This window comes from Trichechus manatus, unplaced genomic scaffold, assembly GCF_000243295.1.
Source record: "Trichechus manatus latirostris isolate Lorelei unplaced genomic scaffold, TriManLat1.0 scaffold00010, whole genome shotgun sequence".
Lineage (NCBI taxonomy): Eukaryota > Metazoa > Chordata > Mammalia > Sirenia > Trichechidae > Trichechus > Trichechus manatus.
Genome location: NW_004443946.1, coordinates 2092103 through 2115494, shown reverse-complemented (window position 1 = coordinate 2115494; position 23392 = coordinate 2092103). Strand labels below are relative to the sequence as shown.

The following is a 23392-nucleotide window of genomic DNA, read 5'->3' as shown; positions in this document are numbered from 1 at the left end:
TTGAGAATTTCTGAAAGTTGGCCAACTTAAGTTTGAAAATTCCATTTGTCCTTTTTATTTTACCTGAAGACTGAAGATAATAAATAATAAAGGCAATGGAGATTGTTAGTATAAATGAAATCTCTCATTTCAGTTGCTGATACTGCTATATGTATTCGGATGTAGTTCATATTTCAGTATAACTTTAACCCTACAAATTTATGATACTCATTTTCCCTAGGAATTTTTTTAAGTCTTTATATTTTCTGGGTATATAGTTCTTGTTACTAAAAAGTGATATTTTATTTCTTTCTTTGCCATATTGTATGCCGTTTAGAATTAGTCTCTATTTCAAGAGTGAAGTGGTTCTTCATGAATTGTAGTATGGCTCTTGAATTAAAATTTTTAAAATTATGTTAAAAAATAAGTCATTAATGGCTAGCTCATTTTATTTTAGATTATTAATAAAAATTAGATACTATATTTTATAGGATGTCTTCCAAGCTTTTATTGAAAATCTTATGTCTTAACTTTTATTGAAACTCTTCTGTTGTAATGTGATGAATAAGTTATCAGTACTTTGTATTGCTTTACAAATCTTGTTTTTAGTGATAAGGACAACTGGATCCTATTTGAGAGGGCTTTTTTTAATGTCTGCTAAGATTGTATTTAGGAATCTTATATCTCTGTGATCCAAGCATGAATGTTTTATAATTTTTTTGACCTTTTTTTCACATTGGATTTTAGGATTTCAGAATTCTGTGTACTTTTTGAGTAGATGATAAGCCATCCTGTTCTATGGTTTAGAATATGTCATATGAAATAAATTATTCTTTGAATATTTGGGATAATTCTGAAATCACTCTGACTGGGCTAGATAAAATACACATTTAGCAAAATACAATATCAGGTTCCTGAATACGAGTATAACATTTAACTTGACAAAAATTATTTGTTCTTTTAGTAGCTTACAGGTAATATTTCTTGGTTCAAGTTTTCCCTGAAATTATAACTTAATTTAGTCTCAAAATAGTCTGCAGCCTAGATAGAGAAAATTCTAACATTTTTTCCCTTAATCATCTACTTGTAATTAATTTTTTAAAATCTCTTTTGCATAAAATGTGCTATATAATTTTCTGACTTCAGTCCAGAATTAAGTAGAGATGTTACCAAGGTCCTAGATAGTTACTTTGTTTTGGGTAAGCGTAAAGAAAAAGGAGTAGTCGTCTAGTACTTCTTCCCCGTTTTCTCTTGACTCCCACCTCCCTCTGCACGTACATGTACTTCTCATTACGTTTCTGAGGTTAGTCCTTTAAGGTATTGAATTGTAAATATTTATTCTATATTTTTCAGTTGATAAATTACAGTTTGAGCCTCCTCTGAGAAAAGAAACAGAAGCACGGGATGAAATGGTAGGAATTGTGACTTTTAAAGTATTTTACATGTTAGAATATGAGAAAACATATATTGAGGTGTACTTTGACCAGAGTGCAAAGTAATACAGTCATTCAAGCATTAGGTTTGACCCCTCCTGAGTCTTTTAAAAAATTTATATGAAGTTATTAAATATATGGAATCTGATATTTAGCTTTAGCTCTCAGGATCTTTGTTCTTATTGCTGTGTCAGGTTTGTAATAGATACTACATTTTTATGTTCCTTTACTGTTTTTTTTTAAGTATTTATTTTGTTAATATACCTTTTTTTTTTTTTAACCATTACTCTTATTTTGAGGTTACTATTTAGTCAGTCTTTTCCTTATCTAAAAGGAAAAAAGTAATAGATAAATCACCCTAGGTAGATTGTCTGTATTTGTACCACCATAGTTTTTATTTCTAAATAATAGATTTCAACTACTAGTATTTCATTTTAAAATGTAATTTTTGCAAATAATTTACTGTTTAATTTTGTTCAGTAAGAATTTTGCTGTATTCATTGTATATGCTTGATATAACCTTAACATCTCATTTATTTTTAAGCTTTAATGAAAGCATAGTTTCTAGAGTAATTGTCTTCTGTTAAGTGACCTCTTTGTCCTTGATGTTGGAATCAGCGCTTTTCTTACTGTATATACGAGAGTATAAAAAATTCTCAATTTCTGTGCTAGTAGGAAAAAGTAGTAGCACCAATACATTAATGATAAAATTTAATAATATGATGTTTATTTCTCCATGCTAATGGAGTAGTGATGCTTTTTCTGTTTAGCTTTGGAATATAGTAGCATATTGGTTAAGAGGACTTGTCACATTTGAAACTATATTTAGTATGTTTATGGAATTTCTTAAGTTAAAGTCAACTAATAATGAGTCATTGACCTAAGTATGTCAAATGATTGAGTGCCAAGATGATTAACACTCATGATACTAGAATATTTTATTGAATCAAATAGAATGATTAATATCTGCTACTAGGTAGCATTTTAAACTATATTATTTTATCATCACAGGGAGTGTCATCAGACCCAAACTTTGTATTACAGTGGAATCCTTTTGTTGATGGTACAAATACTGGCAAGTAAGTTGTTTTCTAACTTAAGAACCATATTTCACTTGATAACATAAAAACAGTATTTGGGGGGTGGGGGTTTTTCTAATAAACTTTCATTTACGTTCTTTAAAAAGTTGCACTATGCCTTTTGTCCATGTAAAGCTTCTGACTTTTTATTACCAAAAATCATCATATATTGATCATTAAGGCTGTTTATTTTTTTAAATCAGAATGTACTACGTATAATGATAAATACCAAAAGATGAGTCACATGATGTAGTGGGGGAAAATACTATACTGGAGTCAAAAGCCCCAATTCCATCTCTCCAGTGTAGTTATTTCAGATCTCTAGAACTGTCTTCCTCAGTAATTAAGACGGCTGACCCAGAGAAGTTGTCCAAATCTATTTGTGCATTGCGGTTGTGTAAAGAGCCCTTCGGAAATACAGATTTCTGGGCCCCCACATTAGACCTATAGGTCCGAGATTAGCAAACTAGTGCCTGTAGACCAAATCCAGCCTGCTGCCTATTTTTATACAGCCTGCAAGCTAAGAATGGTGTTTACATTTTTTAATGCTTGAAAAAAAATCAAAGAAGAATAACATTTTGTGACACATGGAAATTATGTGAAATTCAAATTTCAATGCCCATAAATAAAGGTTCATTGAAATACAGCCACATTCATTTGTTTATATATTGTCTGTGGCTGCTTTCACACTACAGTAGCAGAGTTAAGCAGTTGCAACCACTGTATGGCTACAAAGCCTACCATATTTACTATCTACCCTTTTACAGAAAAGGTTTGCCAACCCCTGCTACAGAATATAGTCTGAAACTGGAATCTAAGAATCTAGAAAGCTTCCCAGTTGATTGCAGTGACTGGATTAGTGGTTCGGATCAGAGGGTTAGAACAGTACTTCTCAAATTTTAATGTGCCTGTTCATCACCTGGAGAGCTTATTAAAATGTAGATCCTGACTCAGTAGGTCTTGAGGCTGCATTTATAAAAGTTTCCAGGTGATGCCAGTGTTGCTGATTTGAGGATCACACTTTGTTGAGTAGCAAATACTTGATGGTATTTAAGGCCTTTAGCCACTGGGATTCCCTCTGGATTCCATCTCTAAAATTCTGAATCTATTTTTTTACTAGTAAGCCTAGGTCTCCTTAAAGGTTTTATACTCTTTACCATGATCTATTCGTCTTTTATGTCCTCGGAATATAAACAGATTTTAATACACATTTAATAGCGTCCTGTGTTTTATAGTCATTTATCACCATCTCAATTGCGTTATTCTCGTGTAGTCAATGTCACTGAACTGTGCATGTAGAAATTTTTGAAATGGTGTATCTTTGGCTGTGTGTATTTTCACCAAAAAAAAAATTGAGAAGTTAGAGGGTTGACATGTTGTGGGGTTGTTAACCAGTGTCATAAAACAATATGTGTACTACTGTTTCATGAGAAACTATTTGTTCTGTAAGCCTTCACCTGAAGTACAATAAAAAAAAAAATTAAATTAAATTGCATTATTCTCTTTGTATTAGATCAACCTCAAAACGTGCAGTACCACCTCCACTACCTCCTAAGGTGAGCTACTTAAGGGTTTGACATTTTCCAAATAGTTTTATTAAATTTGTTCAAATTTCTCTTAAATGTATTTTAGATGAATACAATTTTCTTCTGGCAGGGAGTACAAAGATGTAAAATTATTAAAGTAATTTTTTGTCTTATCATCAATAGCCAAGGATAAACAGTTACCCTGAAGACAGCCTCCCAGATGAAGAAAAATCATCAACCATAAAATGTTGCCCTGATTCAGAGAACAGAGCTCCCCAGCTTCGCAGAAGACAGAGTAGCCCAAGTTGTGGTCCTGCAGTAGAGACTTCCTCTATTGGTATGGCTAGCAGTATCAGCATCCTTGGAGTGCATACAGCTAGATACTGTGACCTGGGTAAATAAAACAAAGTAAACACTGAAAAGAAAGCCAATTTTTTCTATTTAAGAAACGTCTTTTTTTTTTTTCAGTCCGTCTTACTACTGTTGAAATCTTTGTGAAGATTCTTTAATTGCACATGAATGGGCTATAAATACATTCAGTCTAATTCAGCCCTGATTTGATACCTTACTAAAAATTAGAGGATCTAAAAAGATGAATGGATGGTCCTGCTCTCCAGAACTAAAGGGTCTATAGCATGAGTATACCCATACACACATAACATTAGACAAGACAGCTTGTCTCCTACAATAATGAACTATACATAGTAGAAAACCAGAGATTTCTGACGAAGGTAGGATAGGGACTAAAGGAGATGGCCTTCTTGCAGGGTTTTATAGGGCTTGGGCAGCCTTCAGTAGATGGAGCCACTCTGAAAGGCATTCTTGGAGAACAGAAAGAATAGCTAATGTACTAAAGCAGGAAAGTCTGAGTTGTGTTTGAAGTACAGTCCAGTATGGCAAAGTGTGAGCTTTGGAAGGGTATATACTGAGAGTCAAGACTGAAAAGGTGGATTTAAGTTCAGTTATGCAAGGCCTTGAATATTAGCGTCAGTAGATCACATTTCATTTTTCTTACAGTATGGAAAGACGCTTGTTTTCATGGATCAAGACCAGTGCTAAAGATGCAGTGCTACTTCTACAAAAGTAAAGAAAGGCACCAGAAATAAATTAACTGATCTGAGGGTATTGCCCAATAAAGAATTACCCAAGAGGAAAATAAGTAGTAGGAGTAAGGGGAAATTATTTTTTTCAAGAAAAATGTACTTATTCTTATGGTCATTTAACTTTTAAACATGATTCTCTTTAGGAAATGGTGATGGTATTTCAAAACTGATGAGTGAAAATACAGAAGGATCAGCACAAGCACCACAGTTACCACGAAAAAAGGACAAGCGAGACTTCCCTGTAGGTCTAACAGGCATTTTGGTGATTAGTTATAACTAATTCTGTATTTATCATGTAAGGGGAATAATCTATTTAAGAATGTGAATAACTGAATTTCTGAACGTATAAAGACTTTTTTTAAGGTTTAGGAGGTCTTAACAGTATTCAAAATTACTTTTCCCACAGAAATCTGTCATCAATGGCCTACCACCCACCCCAAAAGTACTGGTAAGGAATATTTTTATGTGAACCGTTTGCCATTTATCTCTTCAGAAGCATCGTAAGTTTGTTTTTTTAATAATAAGTATCTTGAGCCATTGAAAGAAAGAGTATCATTAAAATACAAACTGGAACAGTAGACTGTTACAACATAAGGCATTAGATACATTTAGATATACAGTAGGTCAGATCATGTACCCTAATTTGAGTGCTTTGGTTAAAATTTGGAGAATGCTTTACTTTTTATAAATAATAGCAGTTAGTGTCCCAAATTAGCCCACAAAGGCCAATTTAATTTTAATATGATGATGCTAATAGCACTGTGCCATCTTCATTGTGTGGGTTAAATGTCTTTCTGCCCGTGAGGCCATCTTCACATTGGACTACACACTGTGAAAAGGAGCAGGGAAGCTTGTGTAAATGCTTGTTCTCTGGTCTAGTGCTACCCACCTGTGAAGTGGTTCAGCCAATCATGTGAATGGGGTACTGTATAAATTGTATTTTTTTATTCAGTAAAAGTCTAATATATATTATAAATTTTAGTCTTTTTGTCTGTTATCACTATTAAGGAGTTATACCACGATTATAATCACTATATTATTGAATAAAATCATCCATTATTTCACATCAATATATGTTAGTCCTCATGAAAAGCAGTAACTTAAAAGTCCTAGGATGTATCATTGAAATATGTAGATGTTTTGGTATATTTGATATTTTCCCCCAAAATAGTGATCTACAAAAGGAAAGAATATGAGACTCCTTTGATTGAAGGGGTTAAATTACATCAAAATATTAAAATTTTAGTTTTGGATAAAACCACAAGCACCTGCAAATAAGAATAAGTTCGACGTTTCATAATCTTAGCTATTTTTTCTAATAATATATAAAGTTAATAAGTCAACATTTCTCTTTTTATAAATAAGATGGGAGCATGTTTTTCAAAAGTTTTTGATGGCTGCCCTTTGAAAATTAATTGTGCAACATCCTGGATACATCCTGATACCAAAGGTAAAATTTCTGAACTTTTATATACATCTCTAATAAAGTATTTATCATGGGTAAGGATCTTTATGATCATTGAACTGAAGTTGTTTACTTCAAGAATATGACTTTGGAGACAATGGTGTAGGTTCCTGCAACACCCTAAGCAGATAATTATGGCTTTGATTTAAAGGCATTAGAATTTAAATTGTGTAATAACTTAACTAATTAAAGGAGACTAAAGGGACATCACAGCTGATAACAGTCATAATTTTGGATGTTCTTGGACCATTAAAGGACGTTATGGGGACGATTGACAGTCTCAACCAGTAAGGTCTATAGATTAGATAATAGTATTATTCAGTGTTAATTTCCTGATTTTGATGATTGTACTGTAATTATATTTGCCTTTCTTTTTCTTTGTTACGAAATACACACTGAAATATTTAGGCATATAGGGGTATCATGCCTGTAGCTTAAACAGTTCAGAAAAGAGTAATGTGCGTGTGGAGAGAGAAGAATGAAGCACAGGTAGTCAGTGTTAACATTTTGTGGTATCTGTATTAAGGGTATTCAGGGATTCTTTGTACTTTTTTAACTTTTCCATAAGTCTGAAATGATTTCAAAATGACATTTATTTTTAAAATCGAGACTGAAATCATTCTAAAGTGAGGAAGCATATGTAGAGACAAAAATTTGGAATCAAATAAGTCTGGGTTTGAATGCCAGTTCTGTCATTACCATGTAACTTGGAAAACATACTTAACACATCTGATTCTGAGTGTCATCATTTGTAATATGAGTACTCTTAGCACTGATCTTGTTACAAGGAAGAAAGGCGCCTATCTGAGTGTCCAGCAATTAGCAAACAAAGGTTCGGCAATAGAGATTGTTCAGGAAATGTTTGTTTCCCCTTCAGTACGGTAATAAAAACAGGACATAAAATGATCTGTTTTAAATGCCCCTATTGTTGTTGTTTGTTCGTTGCTATCAAGTCGGTTCCCAGCAGCTGGTGGATTCAAACTGCTGACCTTTTGGTTTGCAGCCGTAGCTCTTAACCACTGTGCCACCAGAGCTTCAGAATGCCCTATAAGAAAGTATAAACAGAAAAAATGTATTTTAAAAGTAAGAAGATGGTTTATTTTTTGCTTGTAACTTTTAATTGTTATATAATTTCAAACTTACAGAAGAGTTACAAAAATAGTACAGGGAATTCCCATATACCTTCTTCTCAGATTCACCGATTATTTCTACTTTGCCCCATTTTTTTAATCATTATCTATGTCTATGCATTTTTTTCCGAATCACTGAAGAATGAGTTGGAGACGTGTTCTTTCCCTTATACTTCAGCGTGTATTTTCTAGGAACAAGAATGGTCTCAAACATAATCACAGTATATTTATAAAGATTAGAAAATTTGACATTGATGTAATACTATTTTCTAATCCATAGTCCCTATTCAAATTTTATTAATTGTCCCAATAATGTCCTTTATAGTCTCCCAAGCCTTTCCCCCAGTGTAGCATCCAGTTCAGGGTGGTCATATGTTGCCTTTGGCTACCATGTCTCTTTAGTCTCTTTTAATCTGAAATAGTTCTCCTTAGTCCTTCTTTGTCTGTCTTGATCTTGGCATTTCTGAGGCCATTTATTTTGTATAATATCCTTCAATTTGTGTTTATCTGATGTGTTCTCCTGCTTAGATCAGGTTATGCATTTTTTTGGCCAAACTATCACAGAAGTGTTTTTGTGCCCTTCTCAGTACATCATATCAAGAGGCACATGATAGCAGCTTGTCCAAATACTGGTGATATTGACATTGATCATTTGGTTAAGGTGGTGTTCGCTGGCTTTCTCCACTGTAAAGTTACTATTGTTCCCTCAAATTAATAAGTAATTAGTGGGGAGATAAATTGACTGTATATTTTCTTGCTTAACAGACTTTCACCCATTAGTTTTAGCATCCACTGGCAGTTTTTAATTCCATCATTGCTTTTATATTTACTGAAGGAAAGCTTTCCTTTCTCTCCTGTCTATTCACTTATATACTTACATCAGTTTGAATTTACGAATTCTTATTTTATTCCATAAGGTATAATCCATTACTATTATTATTTATTTTAATGCGTAAGTTGTTCCAAATTTTTTGACCAGTGGGACTGCCTGTGTTCTTTTGTTTGCTACATCTTCATTTTTTGAGCTCTTCCTTACTTTGTGGCACAAGAAGATTTCTAGGCTCATCTTGTACTTCCTCGCCCCAGAATCGGGATCATTCTTTTCTCCAAGAAGCTTTGATTCCTGTTAGTGGAAATAGTATTTAGAAACCAAAATCTGGGTACTAGATGTGCTCTTTGTTACTGGTGGTGTCATGATTTATAATTTATATTTAATATATTATTTCTTTGTTTAAATGAGCATTTATTTGAAGGGTCTTACAAAATATATATAACTATAATAAAAAAGTTAAAATATAGAAGTGTTGAAGGGAGAGGGTTGGATAGTAAGAAAAAGTGAGAGTGAGTTAGTCTAACAGAGAATATATCTACTTTTAAATGATAAGAATTGGGGAAAAAAGTAAAGAAGGTGGCATGAATTTTAGAAAATAACTTTTCATTGGATGAGTGGGTAGCTAACTCTTAATACCATTAAAACATAAAACCATTATTTTAGTGAATGATTTCAGAAAATAATAGTATATTCTGGTAATTTATCTCACCTGCTTTAGATCAATACATTATTTTTGGAACTGAAGATGGTATTTACACATTGAATCTCAATGAGCTACATGAGGCAACAATGGAACAGGTAATTACGAGTTTTAATTTAAGAAATTAATTTGAACAAATTTAATAAAAGGTATATCTTCATTTTATGTGTGTCTCAATTTTAATTTTTATGATTTTAGTATATAAAGGAGTAATATCATACTCTTTATATGTTCATGTTGAAAGATATTTTTTCTAAGGTCTTGGTAATTTACTAAAAGATAGAATATAGTTATTTTTATACCATTTCAGAATATTGGAATTTGGAGGTTAAGGAATAAAGGAATAATAATTGGAGGATTTAATTATCATCTTTTTTTTTTTTAAGTTATTTCCTCGGAAGTGTACTTGGCTATACGTTATCAATAATACTTTAATGTCATTATCAGGTATGTATACTATGATTAAAGATAAACCATAAACATATGCATTATTTTTAAGTGTTATTTGTGTTCTGGGTAAGTATAATCCAGGGCTTCAAATGAGTTCATTCTGATTGGAACCCATGCTGAGAATTTGCATTTCTATTCCCAAATATACTGAATCAGAATCTACATTTTAACAAGATCCCCAGTTGATTCTTCTTTTTTTTTTAAATTGTGCTTTAGGTGAAGGTTTACAGAGCAAATCAGTTTCTCTTTAAACAATTAATACACATATTGTTTTGTGACATTGGTTGCCAACCCCGCAACGTGTCAGTGCTCTTCCCTTCTTGACCCTGGGTTCCTCACCCATTCGTCCAGCTTTCCTGTCCCCCCTGCCTTCTCGTCCTCACCCTTGGGCTGGTGTGCCCAGTTAGTCTCGTATACATGGTTGAGTTACGTGTATTATTGTTTGTTTTACGGGCCTGTCTAATCGCAGTTGGAGCCTTGGTGGCACACTGGTTAAGAGCTATGGCGAGCTACGGCTGCTAACCAAAGGTCGGTAGCTTAAATGCACCAGCCGCTCCTTGGAAATCCTATGGGGCAGTTCTACACTGTCCTGTTGGGTCTCCATGAGTCAGAATCAACTCAACGGCATTGGGTTTTTTAATCCCAGTGGATTCTTACGTATGTATAGTAAATTTTGAGAACCACTTCTCTACTGGAAGCGAGCCCTGGTGGTACAGTGGTTAAAGTGCTCAGCTGCTAACCAGAAGGTTGGCAGTTCAAACCCACCAGCCACTCAGCAGGAGAAAGATGTGGCAGTCTGCTTCCGTAAAGATTAATAGCCTTGGAAACCCTATGGGGCAGTTCTGCTCTGTCCTGTAGGGTCACTATGAGTCAGAATCGACTTGGCAGTGAGTTTTGGGTTTGCTTTACTAGTGGTTCTCAGAATTTATCCCTAACCAGCAGTAGATAGTATTCTAACAAGTATGGAAACTTGTTAAAAATGCAAATTCCCAGCAGGGGTTTGAACCAGACGGAACCAAACAGGTTTGAAGCCATGTTATAATCTAGTACGGAAACTTTGGGACTTCCAGATGTTTTCTGTCAACTTAAAGCAGGAAGAAACTTTGAGAACAGACCCTGTCTTTAGTTAGGGCAGTACTTCCCAAACCCACCCAGCATCTAAACACCTTAGGGGCATCACAGTGATTGTCACCTGGGGCCATGACCTTTCACTCAGCCTCTTCTACCATCACTACCATCACCCCTGCCCTTCACTGAGAATTACCAGTTAAAGGGAAAGAATCAGATGATCAGACTGCTTCCTTTCTGTGTTGTCTTGATAAAGTCACTTCACCTCCATAACCCTACAGTTTTCTTAATTTAAGATGAGGTTGATGGTGATAACAGCCTTACCAGGTTGTTGTGAGGATTAAATGAGATGATATCCAAAAGTGCCTGGTAAACTGTGAAGTCTTATACAGTTGTTTGCTGGTGGGATTCATGTTGTTCTGGACCCCATATTAACCATCTTAGACTGGTGCTATAAAGTCTTCTAAACAATGAAGTCCAGAACAACTTAGTCTAGTTTTGTGTGTGTGTGTTTTCTTTTTCTGGTTATGGTGGTTGGTTGGGAGGTGTTTTAGGCTTTTTTTTTTTAATTCTTACCTACCCAAAAATATATTCTTACATTTTAGATTTAAGTGGCTACCTAGAGATTTGCTGTTTGCTTTTGTGCTGATAGTAGAGTACAAGATAGTTAATTATTGTTTCTCTCTGTCCCTTAATAAATCCTAATGCTGTCAGCTGTTAAAATAGCATTCACCCCTTTCTCCGTGTTAAATAATTAAATTATTTTAGTGTTCTTTATTTTTCAGTTCTTTTGTTTGGTGCCTTCTTGTGTTTTACATCTCATTAGATTTGTGAGGATTATATTCTGGCTCTTACTTACCACATTGTCAAGCTTTCCAGTACTGAGTGTACCTTTTCATCTATTTACGCTCCAAAGCACCAGTGCTGTCATACAGTGTTACTCCCTAATAGGTAGTCATTATGAATTATAGTCTGATTTAAGAAATGTCATTTTATTTCATAATTTTAAGTGTTTGTACATATAAATAACTTGAACTCTACCACTAACCATTACCTGGCAGAGATTCTTCAGAAATTTGTGTATTTGAGCTGATGACTGTATTTATACCAAAAAAAAAACAAAGCCTATTTTCATCAAGTCTACTGACTCATAACAACCCAACAGGACAGAGTAGAACTGGCCCATAGGGTTTCCAAGGCTGTAATCTTTATGGGAGCAGACTGCCACATCTTTCTCCTGAGGAACAGGCTGATGGGTGCAGACTGCCAACCTTTTGGTTAGCAGCCAAGTGCTTAACCATTACACCACCAGGACTCCTTGACAGTATTTATAAAGAGCATATTATTTTTGCCATGAGACCGGAAGAACTGGATAGTGCCTGGTTACCATTACTGAACATCTTGATCAGAGATTCTGTGTAAGAATCCTGATCAAAAGGGGGAAAACAGAATAGAATTTCAAATTCTCATAGAATCCAGACTTTCTGGAACCATGAGAGCTGGATGAACCCCTGAAACTTTTGCCCTGAGAGAATCTTAAAACTTAAACCAAAAATATCCCCTGAAGTCTTCTTAAAACCAAATAATAGTTTAGCTTAACTAGTAAAAATGTCTACCTTGAGCATTATGCTCTTTTAAGAACTGTCTGTATGGGATCAGAGTGACAACAGCAACTTGAAAGATTAGATAGGTGCCTTAGGGGGCAGTAATTTGTTACTTGGGGAGGAACAACTTGGAAAAGGAGGGTGAGACTGGTATTTTAAAAAATTTGTAATTTTTTTAAAAAGCATATTATTTGTGCGTAAATGACTTCTAAAAAGCAGGAGTCCTCAAAAGAATACTTAATCTGTTTGATTTTACTTATGCATGCCCCCAGATTTTTTTCTTTTGTTTAGTAAAATGTAAATATATTGTATTGCTATTTTGAAAATAAACCCAGTTCTGTTTAATAAGCTTAAAAACCATATATGTCTTTGGCTGCCTATCTAGCCAGCTAGCAACCAGTCTATATATATAGGGGAGAAGAAAAGAGGAAGGGTGGTGCTTTATTAGGCAGAATGTTTTTAAACTGAGAAAGCAGAGAATCTTGTTGAGGATAAGATACTGTGTTTGTGTGTTTTTTAATAATAAAAGGATACTCTTGTTGTGTTGTATTACTGTACCATAGTAATTAGGAGTCAGAAGATGTTTACCATATCTTCTCCTGCTGAACATGGCTATATTTTTGATTATATGAAAATTGTAGCCCGATTATGCTTCTATTATGGGTTGTAATATTGGTTTGCTTTAGTTTTCTTGGTATTTCAGTCTTTTATACTTAAGACTTTATTCATAATCACTTTTAATATAAGGTAATTTGTATACCTATTGATAAATAGCTCTGTCCCAGAGTTTTTATAGAATTTCCCATGTTTTACTAAAAGAATCAAATGTGCATTATTGTAACTCAATCCCTGATGTAAGATTTTGTACCACAATGTTTAACAATTTCTCTTTCTATGCTAGCATTATTAAGGTTTACATATATTCTGCCCAGATCACTTTTTAAAGTCAGAATATAACTAATTTGTGTTTTATGAAACAAAATTATCTACTCTCTTAAAAAATCATTTTACCTATTTTTGCCTTTCAAAATAGTATTAACTGGGTTTTTTTGTATGTGTTTTTCTATTTTACTTGGCTTTTTGAACATTTCTGGACTCCTCATTTTAGAAGGTAATTATATTTTCTTTTACTTGAAAATTGTATTTCTCTGCTGTAAATGATTCTAATGAAAGTAACATGTTTCTTTTTTATAGGAAAAACCTTTCAACTCTACTCTCATAATCTTATAGCTTTGTTTGAACAAGCCAAAAAACCAGGATTAGCTGCCCATATTCAAACTCATAGGTTTCCAGACCGCATACTACCAAGGTACAAAATAACATTTTGATTCTACTGGGAATGAGAGGAATTAGTGTCTATCTTTAAAACTGCGTATTTTCCTTACCCAGTAAAAATACTTCTTTAATCTTAATTTTGAAAAGAGTTTACAGTAAAATATATGTCATCTAGAATGCAAAACAGTAGTGGTTCCTAAAGTTGACTGTTCTTGGGAATCACCTGTAGAACTTTTAAAATACAAATTCCTAAGCCTTACCCCAGTCCTCTAAAATCAGATACTCTATATTCAGAGTCCAAGACTGATTTTTTTTTTTTTTAAGTTCCTTGGGTGATTCTGATGCAGCTGATTCACAGGTCACTATTTGGCAGCCACTATAGTAGAGTACATTTATATTGTCTTCTGTTTTCAGAAAGTTTGCTTTAACAACCAAGATTCCCGATACAAAAGGCTGTCACAAATGTTGCATAGGTGAGTAAATGCTATTTATCAAACTGGATGGTTAGAACTTTCGACATCTTTAAAATTATCTGAAGCGTCTTCGAGAATTAAATAGGAAGGAGGGAAAGTTTTTTGTTTTTAGTAAGAGGTTAAGGGCCCATTGGGAGCACAAGAATATATAGAGAGGGACATGGAATAAAAATGCTGGGAGACAATAGACTTAGTGTTTTCCTTAAGCATAGCTTTCCTAAAGCTTTTTAACCATCGTCACTGAGGCTGTATCTCTGCTGATGTCCTGGCTTTCGGTTATTCAGCCCTTGTTGTTGTGTGCCGTGGAATCAAGTCCAGCTCATAGCGACCTAGTGTGACAGAGTAGAACTGCCTCATAGGGTTTCCTAGGCTGTAATCTTTATGGAAGCAGTTTGCCAGGTCGTTTCTCCCGCAGAGCCACTGGTGAGTTTGCACTGCTGATCTTTGATTAGCAGCCAAGTGCTTAACCATTGCAGGGCTCTTTATTCAACCCTTACCATGTACGAATTATTGCTTTGTGCTTGTGAACATTATCTTATTTAATCTTCAAAGCAACTTGTCATGTTACTAGTAAATAACAGAGCCTGGAGTCAGACCCAAGTCCGATGGCTTCAGATCCTGTGCTCCTAACTTCTGTTTATCCTTTTCGTTAATATTTAAGAGCTTACACATTGATCTTCATGCTACATAATAGTTTCATATTCACTAGAACAGAAACATTTAAGCACGTACCTCCTACAATTGTAAGTAAATTTTGTGAATGTTTTCCTAGGGAGAAATTGGTTCATATCTGTTTCCAAGACCTCAAAAAACGTCTGGAAACTTACAGTATAAGATGTAAACTCATAAATGAGAGAATGCTTGTTTTAAATTACTACTCTTTTAACCAGTATATGTTATTTTCATTCTGAGTCAAGTTGGGGAAAAGGAAAGACCAAAATGAGTTTTTGTAAATTTAAGTCAAGGAACTTATATCTTTAGTGAGCTGTTAAGCAATTAATTATTTTTATCTTGTCTTAGATAGATGTAAACTACTACACCAAAAATGAGACCATAGATTTTAATTCTTGCCAGTATTCATGCTTTCAGTCAATTTACTCAAGAAGCAGCTCTTTAGAGTGTTTATAGCATTTAAAGTATTGTTTTTGTGTTTAAGAATCTAGTTTGTATAAGGTTTTTAGAAATAAGATGTATATAACTTAAAATAGAGATAAGCAAGTTAAAGATGAAAGGATAACAAAGCCAAAAGAAAAAAAAAAATCAGCTTTCTTTCCTTTCTGCCCACTCACTCTTGTCATCCTAATGAACAAAAACAATATTTTTTCCTCTATCAGCTAAACCACTTCAGATAGTTTCTTCTGTACATATTTTTGTATCAATGTCAGGCCACATTCCATTGGTTTTTTTCCTCCTGTCAGCACTGAATTTAGAAAGAAAGCTAGGGTAGCTTTTAGGTGAATATAGCTCATTTGTTACTTTTAACTAATTATGTTTTTCATATAAAGGCATTCAATGTTTTGGGTCTGTATGTTTGTTTTCTTTTCAGTCAGAAACCCTTACACAGGACATAAATACCTCTGTGGAGCTTTACAGTCTGGAATTGTTTTACTTCAGTGGTATGAGCCAATGCAGAAATTCATGTTGATAAAGGTATATACTACTTAGGCTTACATTTTTCTTTGGTAGAAAATACTAGTTTATAACTGAAGCTAAAAAATTATAAGAACTACAATCTAGGGTCAGCACATTTGTAGTTATTTATAGATATTTGTTTGAATTAAGAATTTTTGTGTTCTTTTTAAGAGTTCCTCTTTAACTTATAGTTAATAAACTTACAGAAACATTACAACCATAAAGATAATACGGCCAATTCTCTGAAACATTCATCCCTATGATTATTATCTTAAAGGTAGTCCTTTTTAGAATTAGATAGATTAAAACAAAAAAAAAAAGGAAGCCTTTCTGTTGATTTTATTCAACAATAGCATGAATGGGGAGACTGTTTCTAAATTATAGTTCTGTCTTATTTTTTGCAGCACTTTGATTTTCCTTTGCCAAGTCCTTTGAATGTTTTTGAAATGCTGGTGATACCAGAACAGGAATATCCCATGGTTTGTGTAGCTATTAGCAAGGGCACAGAATCAAATCAGGTAGTTCAGTTTGAGACAATCAACTTAAACTCTGCATCTTCATGGTTTACAGAAATTGGTTCAGGTAAGTGTTTTTTACCTTATGTTAGAATATTCATGCTTTTGCATGCAAAAGAAACAAAAAGAACAAGTTCAGCTAGCTTGGACTCCTTTAAATAAAGATTCAGTGCATAGTTTCCTAAGTAAGCCCAGAGAATCATGAACATATAGTGTATGAATCTCTATTTGCCAGAGGCAATTTTATACAAATTATTTTACCAAGGAAAATTTTAATGATTCCTAACATTTGCGGGTCTTAGTTGTTATCAGTTCATCTCTGGGCTTGCTAAATAATTAAGTTTTTTAAGTTATTTTTCAAATTTTATCAGCTTCTCAAGCAAAGAAGTTTACCTTTTTTCTTATCACTGCTCTCTTTATTTCCCTCACTTTGAATCACTGACTGTGCTTTTCAGACTTGAATAGAAAGAAGCTTCTCAGGTGTGGCCTGCAAGCTTTGCCATTTAAATATGCAAGGAAATGTCTCCTGCACTTTCCAAATGAGAACGATTAGTTAGCCTAGGATTTTATCAAATATGTCTCAATGAAGCCTCAGGAAAGACTGGAAGGTTTATTTTCAAATTTAAAATTGGAACAAATCAATCAAGAATTTGCTTTTAAAATCTGCATAAGAAGGGAAAGGAGGGGGGTTTCACTTACAGTTTCCTGCTTATGCTGGTATTTGATTAGTTGCAATTCCAGGTTTATCAAGCCATTTTTACATATGAAATCAAGCAAGCTTTAGTTGTGGCTATTTCATTGCTGACCACTATTATATTCCTTACTGTCCTGTGCAGAAATCCCTTACAAGTATCTTTTTTATTAAATATGTTTTGACTTTTGATCAATTATAGGCTGTTTTAGTTTCTTAGTGCTGCTGTAACAAAAATACCATAAGTGGGTGGCTTTAACAAACAGAAATCTATTTTCTCACCGTGTAGGAGGCTAGCATTACAAATTCAGGACACTTGCTCTAGGGGAAGTCTCTGTCTGCTCAGAGGGAAAATCCTTGTCGCAGCTTTTCTAGCGTGTTTTTCACCGTTCCTTGGATATCTTCTCGGGGCATCTATCTTTCCTTCATTCATGCTTGCTTGCTTCAGTGCCTGTCTGCTCTTTTATACCTCAAAAGTGATTGGTTTAAGACACACTCTACACTGATAGGACCTCATTAACATAACAAAAAAAACCCTATTTCCAAATGGGATTACATCCACTGATACACCAGTCCCACTGCCTTCCAGTGGATTCGGATTCACACCAACCCTCAAGGACAGAGTAGAACTGCCCTATACGGTTTCCAAGGCTATAAATCTTTACAGAGCAGACTGTCACATCTTTATCCCCTGGAGCGGCTAGTTGGTTTAAGCCACCAACCTTTCAGTTAGCAGCTGAGCACGTTAACCACTTCACCACCAAGGCTCCCTATCCACAGGTATCTAGGTTAGGATTTACAGCACATATTTTTGGAGGACAGAATTCAACCCATAACACAGGCTAAATTGTAAGAAGTCATTATGGAACCCAGCTATGGACAATAATGTAGAATCCACCCTAATGTCACTTTCAGAATAAGAATCGGTATGAACTAGTGGGGTCCTAGTAAATGTTTAACAACAGGCTCTTGAGGTGCACAGAAGGCTGATTTGTAGCAGTTGCCTATTTCTGTGGTATAAATACTCCCACCGTGGCCAGTTTGAAGACACCAACCTGACATCAACTGGTTCACAAAATTCCTGAAAATTTAAGAACCCAGTACAAGCCAGCTTCAGTATTCACTGGACTGTGAACACTCTTTATGGACCAAGTCATAATTTCCAGTAGAGTTAAATAGGAATGTATTCTGTACCTTCACACGTCCACTGGCACCCTGGCCTTTTTAATTTATTGTTTAATGCTTTTGGATGCATGTATTCCTGCTACAACAAACTGGTACAAATGACAATAGTTTTATTATCATGAAATTGTAAGCAGTCCAAATAGAAACATATCCCTGTTAAATAGTTACTGCTAAAAAGAAGGGTTATAGATAAATTTATTTAAAACCAAGATCATTTTTAGCAAACAGCCCCAACTTTTTTTTTTCCTGGTTAGTATATAATACTATAGAGCAAGTCATTTCATACAATTATCCAATGTGTGTTTTCAGCCACTTTCTTCTGCTAACTTTAGCAGGTTACATGTTCAGAGCTAGATATTTGATGAGTCTTCTTTTGAGTTTTGAGGGTTTTTTTTTTTTTTTCAATGCCTGAGGTATACTATTCCCCAATTATAATGACTATGCTAAAATTAAAACAGACTCAAAATTACTTCCGGAGGAGGGCCAGGAGCCTGCCTGAAGGTAATTGTTCCAGTCACCCTAAAATAGAGGCGCAGTAGCCTTTCTAGTCCTGCACTTTAGCCCATTAGGCTTCTCAGTTTTCACAAGTTGTTGCTAATCCAGCTCCCACCTGTGTTGCTTGTTAAAGCACATGCCTATGCCTTGAACTGGCAACAGTAACAGCTAAAATGTGCTCCTACTCCAAGACTCTTTTTGTCTTCATCTGATTTATTATAGCTGTAGACTGTAATTCTCATCTCTTAGAATGGTGTTTAACATATCGTGAGCTCTCAGTAAATATTTGTGAATTAATGCATGAACATAGATTAGCTGAGAAATACTATTGTTTTAGAGAGTTGCCTGAGGGACAGTTTATGGATTCTGTAGATCTGAATTCTTCAGATAGTGGGCTTTGGAAGATCCACCGACACCCTGAAATAATATCGTTGAGCCAAGGTCTGAGGTCACCAAGAAAGACATGATGTACAGGCACTAGTGGAAACATTGCTTTTTTCACATAGAGAAGAGTCAGAGCAAGGTCATTTTCAATAGAGGATGCTAGTCCCCCATGGCCAGTAGGTCGCTCCCTGCAGGCAACACAGGGCTAGTTGTCTGCATGTACCCCTCTAGTGCTGCAGATGACAGACACTATTCCCTCCCCACAGGATCAGATATAGAAATGGAGTTGGCCAGGTGCTACATGATATGCATACATAAGCAGAGCAGAGAGAGTTTTCTGTGTACCCAGAACAGGGAGTGAGTTTTCCAATAAGAAGAAATTGGGAGAGGGAAAGGGGCTGTGTTACCAGCCTCTGTTATCAGGCCCAAGGCTTCTGATAAGGCATCCCAAATGGGAGTCAGAGGCTGTGCGACAGACTGCTTTCTTATTTTTCCAATATATAAAAATTTTGTGTTTATAGTCGAACATGCATTTTTCAAGGTTAGAGGATCCATGGACTTCCCAAAGGAAGCACTGCTCTGAACTAAAATCTGTTCTTCAATTCAGACAGACCATTCACTAGATCTGAGTGCCTACAATGAACGTTTTGCAAAAATACCATGACATCTTTTAGCAGATGTTAAAATAAGCAGCCCTATGAATATCAGCAAAATGATGAGAACTGTTTCTTGCAGAGATGTTGTGAGCAATATTATTCTTTGTTACTCAGTGTCCTCTTTTTAAAGGACCTTCTATCACCACCACCACCTCACCCCCTGTCCCTGCCACACACACCCCAATACCAGGAAAAATTTCTCTCTGACCATAGTATCATTAATACTTTTGCTTTTTCTGAATGACTGGGTTTTCTTTATCCAAGGAACACTGTAACTTGCCTAACTGATCTTACTTCCGTATTCCCACTGGCACTGTAAAGCGCAGAGCAAAATCTAGCCATTGTATAGTATGCATACTTTCCTTCCCATATTTATACTCTTTCCCTCATTTTATCTTTGTAACTCACCTTTCTAGAATTGGCTGAGATATTAATTAAATGAAATATTGAGCTCTTCTCAGCTCAATTAGGACTTATAAGTTGTTCTTCCTAATTTGACTTATACTTGATTTTTGAAAATATAACTATTACTACAAAATATAATTTCTGAGTTAGATTTCAAAGTCAGAGCAAAAGTCAGAGTTTGTGTTTCCTAGGTTTTAGTTTTTTAAGCGGTGTTACATGACTGTAACCTTGTTATTTTTCCCCTAGGCAGCCAACAGTTAGATTCCATTCATGTAACACAGTTGGAGAGAGACACAGTTTTAGTGTGTTTAGACAGTAAGTACTATTTTAAAGTTTATTTGGAATAGATACTTGATATAACAATTCTTTTAATGGAATTGATTCTATTAAACTATAATTAAAGATTGTCACTTTTCCACCTTAACTGGCCTTATTCTACTGAAGTAAAACCTGAATTGGCTACAGATACAGTAATTAATTGATCTGTTTGTCAGTACTACCCTCTGTAACTTTTTTCTTTATTTCATGTTGACCTACTTGGAAACACTGTATAAGAATGGTTTGCTGTAATCTCAGGGTAAAATTTTGCATAAAACTATTTCATCCCATACCTCATTATAATTAATGAAAAAATAGAAGGTTATACTAATAAGGTCACTTATAATCCTATAACATGAACTTTTGGAATCTCATGAGAGTGAGATTCTAATGTCTTTATGAATTTAACACCTCCACCTCTTGGATGTAGTTCTTTTGATGCAGGGAGAGATGTTACTGATGGAAATGAGCTGTACTGTAAACAGTAGAGGCAGGAAAAACTTTAGCAACAGGTATTATCTCAATTTTCCAAGCAAAGTACTCTGGTTCTTAAAACCAACCTTATTTTCATGGAATAAATTCTGTAAATTGAAATTCACCCAGATTGGGATTATTTTTGAAATTTAGCAATATTTGCTGTGATCAATCCATTCCTTTTTCTTTTTTTCCAGTATTTGGACCTGCCCATAGGTATTCAGGATTGTTCTAAATACTGATTTTGCATCTATTTCTGTTTTCTGAAGAGTTCCCTAATAGATTTACCTTATACAATCATAAAGATCATCTAATATTATAGACAAGTAAACCAAAACCCACAGTGTTTCGTCCATTATCTCTTTTTTAGGTACTTTTGATTCTCTGAATAAGGAGAAGATTGGAGTGTTATTATGTTACCATTCAGTGAATTTGATAAATTCTTCTTTTATCCAAACAAGTTCAGTACTGATTAACCAAATAGTCAGATAATCTGAATTTATTTTAATAATGCAGAACCTTTAATGTGAAATCCTTAAATAGCTTCTGAGTCATCAAAGAAAAATAAGTTGTGTGTAGTTTTCATTTGAGTAGTTTATATATTTATGAAAATTCTTTCAAAACCTTTGACTAACTAGGCTGTTTCTCCCAATTATTCAAGGTAAACAGAATATTTACTTTCTTGAGATTTCTGTTTTTTAAGGAGGCAGAAGACAACTTCAGTTGTTGTTAGCTATACTATTTATAAATCAATTTCAGTAAGCAACAATGGAGATAGGCCTGTAATCACAAATCATGGCAGTAGATAAAGGAGAAGCAGTGCAGAAGAGAAAGCATCTTTATGTCAGAGTTAAGATGGTGAAATTAAAAAACAAATGGACTAAAGGGAAATGGAATTAATTATGTACACTCCTTATCCTCAAGTTTACTTCTAGAGAAATTGTGACCCATGAAGTACTATTTCTTGCCTCTGTGGACCTTTGTAGAATAGTACTCATATTAATTGAAGTTACTAATTACTGTAGATATTACTCATCATATGTTGTATTATTTGTAAGGGTAAAATCAACTCTTATTGTAAATATTTGGGCACCAAGGCAGCCTGTTTTAAAGAACTGTACTTTTAAAAAATGAGAATATAAATGTTCAATATATGCTCTATAAAAAAGAAAATAATACCAGTAAAACTGCCATTTACCAAAGGAGTCACTTTTATAGTACATCTTTTAAAATATATAAATAGCAATTTTTCACTGGCCATACTTGGATCAAGAAAATAGTTGACACCCTTCAGCCAAAGATCAGACAGCCCCATAAAACAGAATGAGACTAATGGGGCACAACACAGCCCAGGCACAAGGACTAGAAGGCAGGAGGGGACAGGAAAGCTGATAATGGGGAACCCAAGGTGGAGAAGGAAGAGTGTTCACATGTCGTGGGGCTGTTAACCAATGTCATAAAACAATATGTGTACTAACTGTTTATTGAGAAACTATTTGTTCCAAGTTACATTTGTTTTGGCAGATTTGCATTTCCAGTCTTGATTTGTTTTTTTTTGTTTGCTTGTTTGTTTTGTTTTTGTTTTTTTGTTTTTTCATTTTTTTAAAGAATTTGTAAAAATTGTAAATCTACAAGGAAAGCTAAAATCAAGTAAGAAACTGGCCTCTGAGCTAAGTTTCGATTTTCGCATCGAATCTGTAGGTAAGTCTCCTCTTTTTATTAATGAGTTTGGAATACCTGTTTTATTGCTCATTCTATATTTAGGTTTGTCTGGACCAGCACTGTCTAATAGAAGTTTTTCTGTTATGATAGAAATGTTCCATATTTGTGGTCTACAGTACAATAGCCATTAACTGCATGTGACTGTTGAGCATTTGAAACATGGATAGTGCTACATTTAAATTTTAAATTTTAATTTAAATAGCCACATGTGGCTACTTAATTAGCTACTATATTGGACAGCGCAGGTCTAAACCACAATAAATCTTTTATTGTAGTTTCCTAAGTATTTAAAACTTGAAATCATTTTTAAAATTTCTATTCATTATTCCCTTTGCTACATCAAGTGAATTATACGTCTCCCAATTCTTTCCAAATCATGAGGTTATTTGTGTGATGTGATTAACAATGTTAGGTGTATTGTAATTCTTTGGTATGTAAGATACTGGTTGGTGTGTTATTGGTTATTGCTTTTTAGGTCTGTTTATATATAAATAAATAGTTTCCCACAGGACTTGGAGACTAATGTGCCGTTTTAGCTTGTTTCTTTGTCAATGAGTGTTTTACTCTGTAATATCCATTGGTTTTGTGATAAAAAAGATCATTGTTTATGTCTCATTGATTATATGTCAGTAAGTTCTTTCCCTGGAGGTAGTAGAACTTGTGAAAAAAATATCTTGGCTGGAAACATTTTGAACAATTTATATGATATGATTCTACCATAAGTCAAAAACAGAGTTAAAACAAAGTTGGCCATTTTTATTTGGACCATGAAAATGTATGGATTTTATAATTAAATGT

General features: G+C 34.3%; 1 protein-coding gene across 5 annotated transcripts in view; it reads left to right on the top strand.

Annotated features, from left to right (window-relative positions):
* MAP4K5 (mitogen-activated protein kinase kinase kinase kinase 5) overlaps positions 1 to 23392 on the top strand; it is a 123493-nt gene that overhangs the window by 88201 nt on the left and 11900 nt on the right. For 2 of the 5 annotated variants that reach the window (XM_023726162.1, XM_023726164.1), the window contains 16 exons: positions 1333 to 1391; positions 2424 to 2491; positions 4005 to 4047; positions 4201 to 4411; positions 5264 to 5361; positions 5527 to 5568; positions 6486 to 6570; positions 9266 to 9345; positions 9634 to 9694; positions 10441 to 10443; positions 13564 to 13678; positions 14059 to 14117; positions 15664 to 15767; positions 16154 to 16331; positions 20327 to 20395; positions 22481 to 22573. In XM_023726162.1, coding sequence (XP_023581930.1) covers positions 1333 to 1391; positions 2424 to 2491; positions 4005 to 4047; positions 4201 to 4411; positions 5264 to 5361; positions 5527 to 5568; positions 6486 to 6570; positions 9266 to 9345; positions 9634 to 9694; positions 10441 to 10443; positions 13564 to 13678; positions 14059 to 14117; positions 15664 to 15767; positions 16154 to 16331; positions 20327 to 20395; positions 22481 to 22573 — 1368 coding nt within the window. Of the gene's footprint in view, positions 1 to 1332; positions 1392 to 2423; positions 2492 to 4004; positions 4048 to 4200; positions 4412 to 5263; positions 5362 to 5526; positions 5569 to 6485; positions 6571 to 9265; positions 9346 to 9633; positions 9695 to 10440; positions 10444 to 13563; positions 13679 to 14058; positions 14118 to 15663; positions 15768 to 16153; positions 16332 to 20326; positions 20396 to 22480; positions 22574 to 23392 lie in introns of those variants that run through there. The other 3 variants (XM_004370847.2, XM_023726163.1, XM_023726165.1) reach the window with 3 other exon arrangements.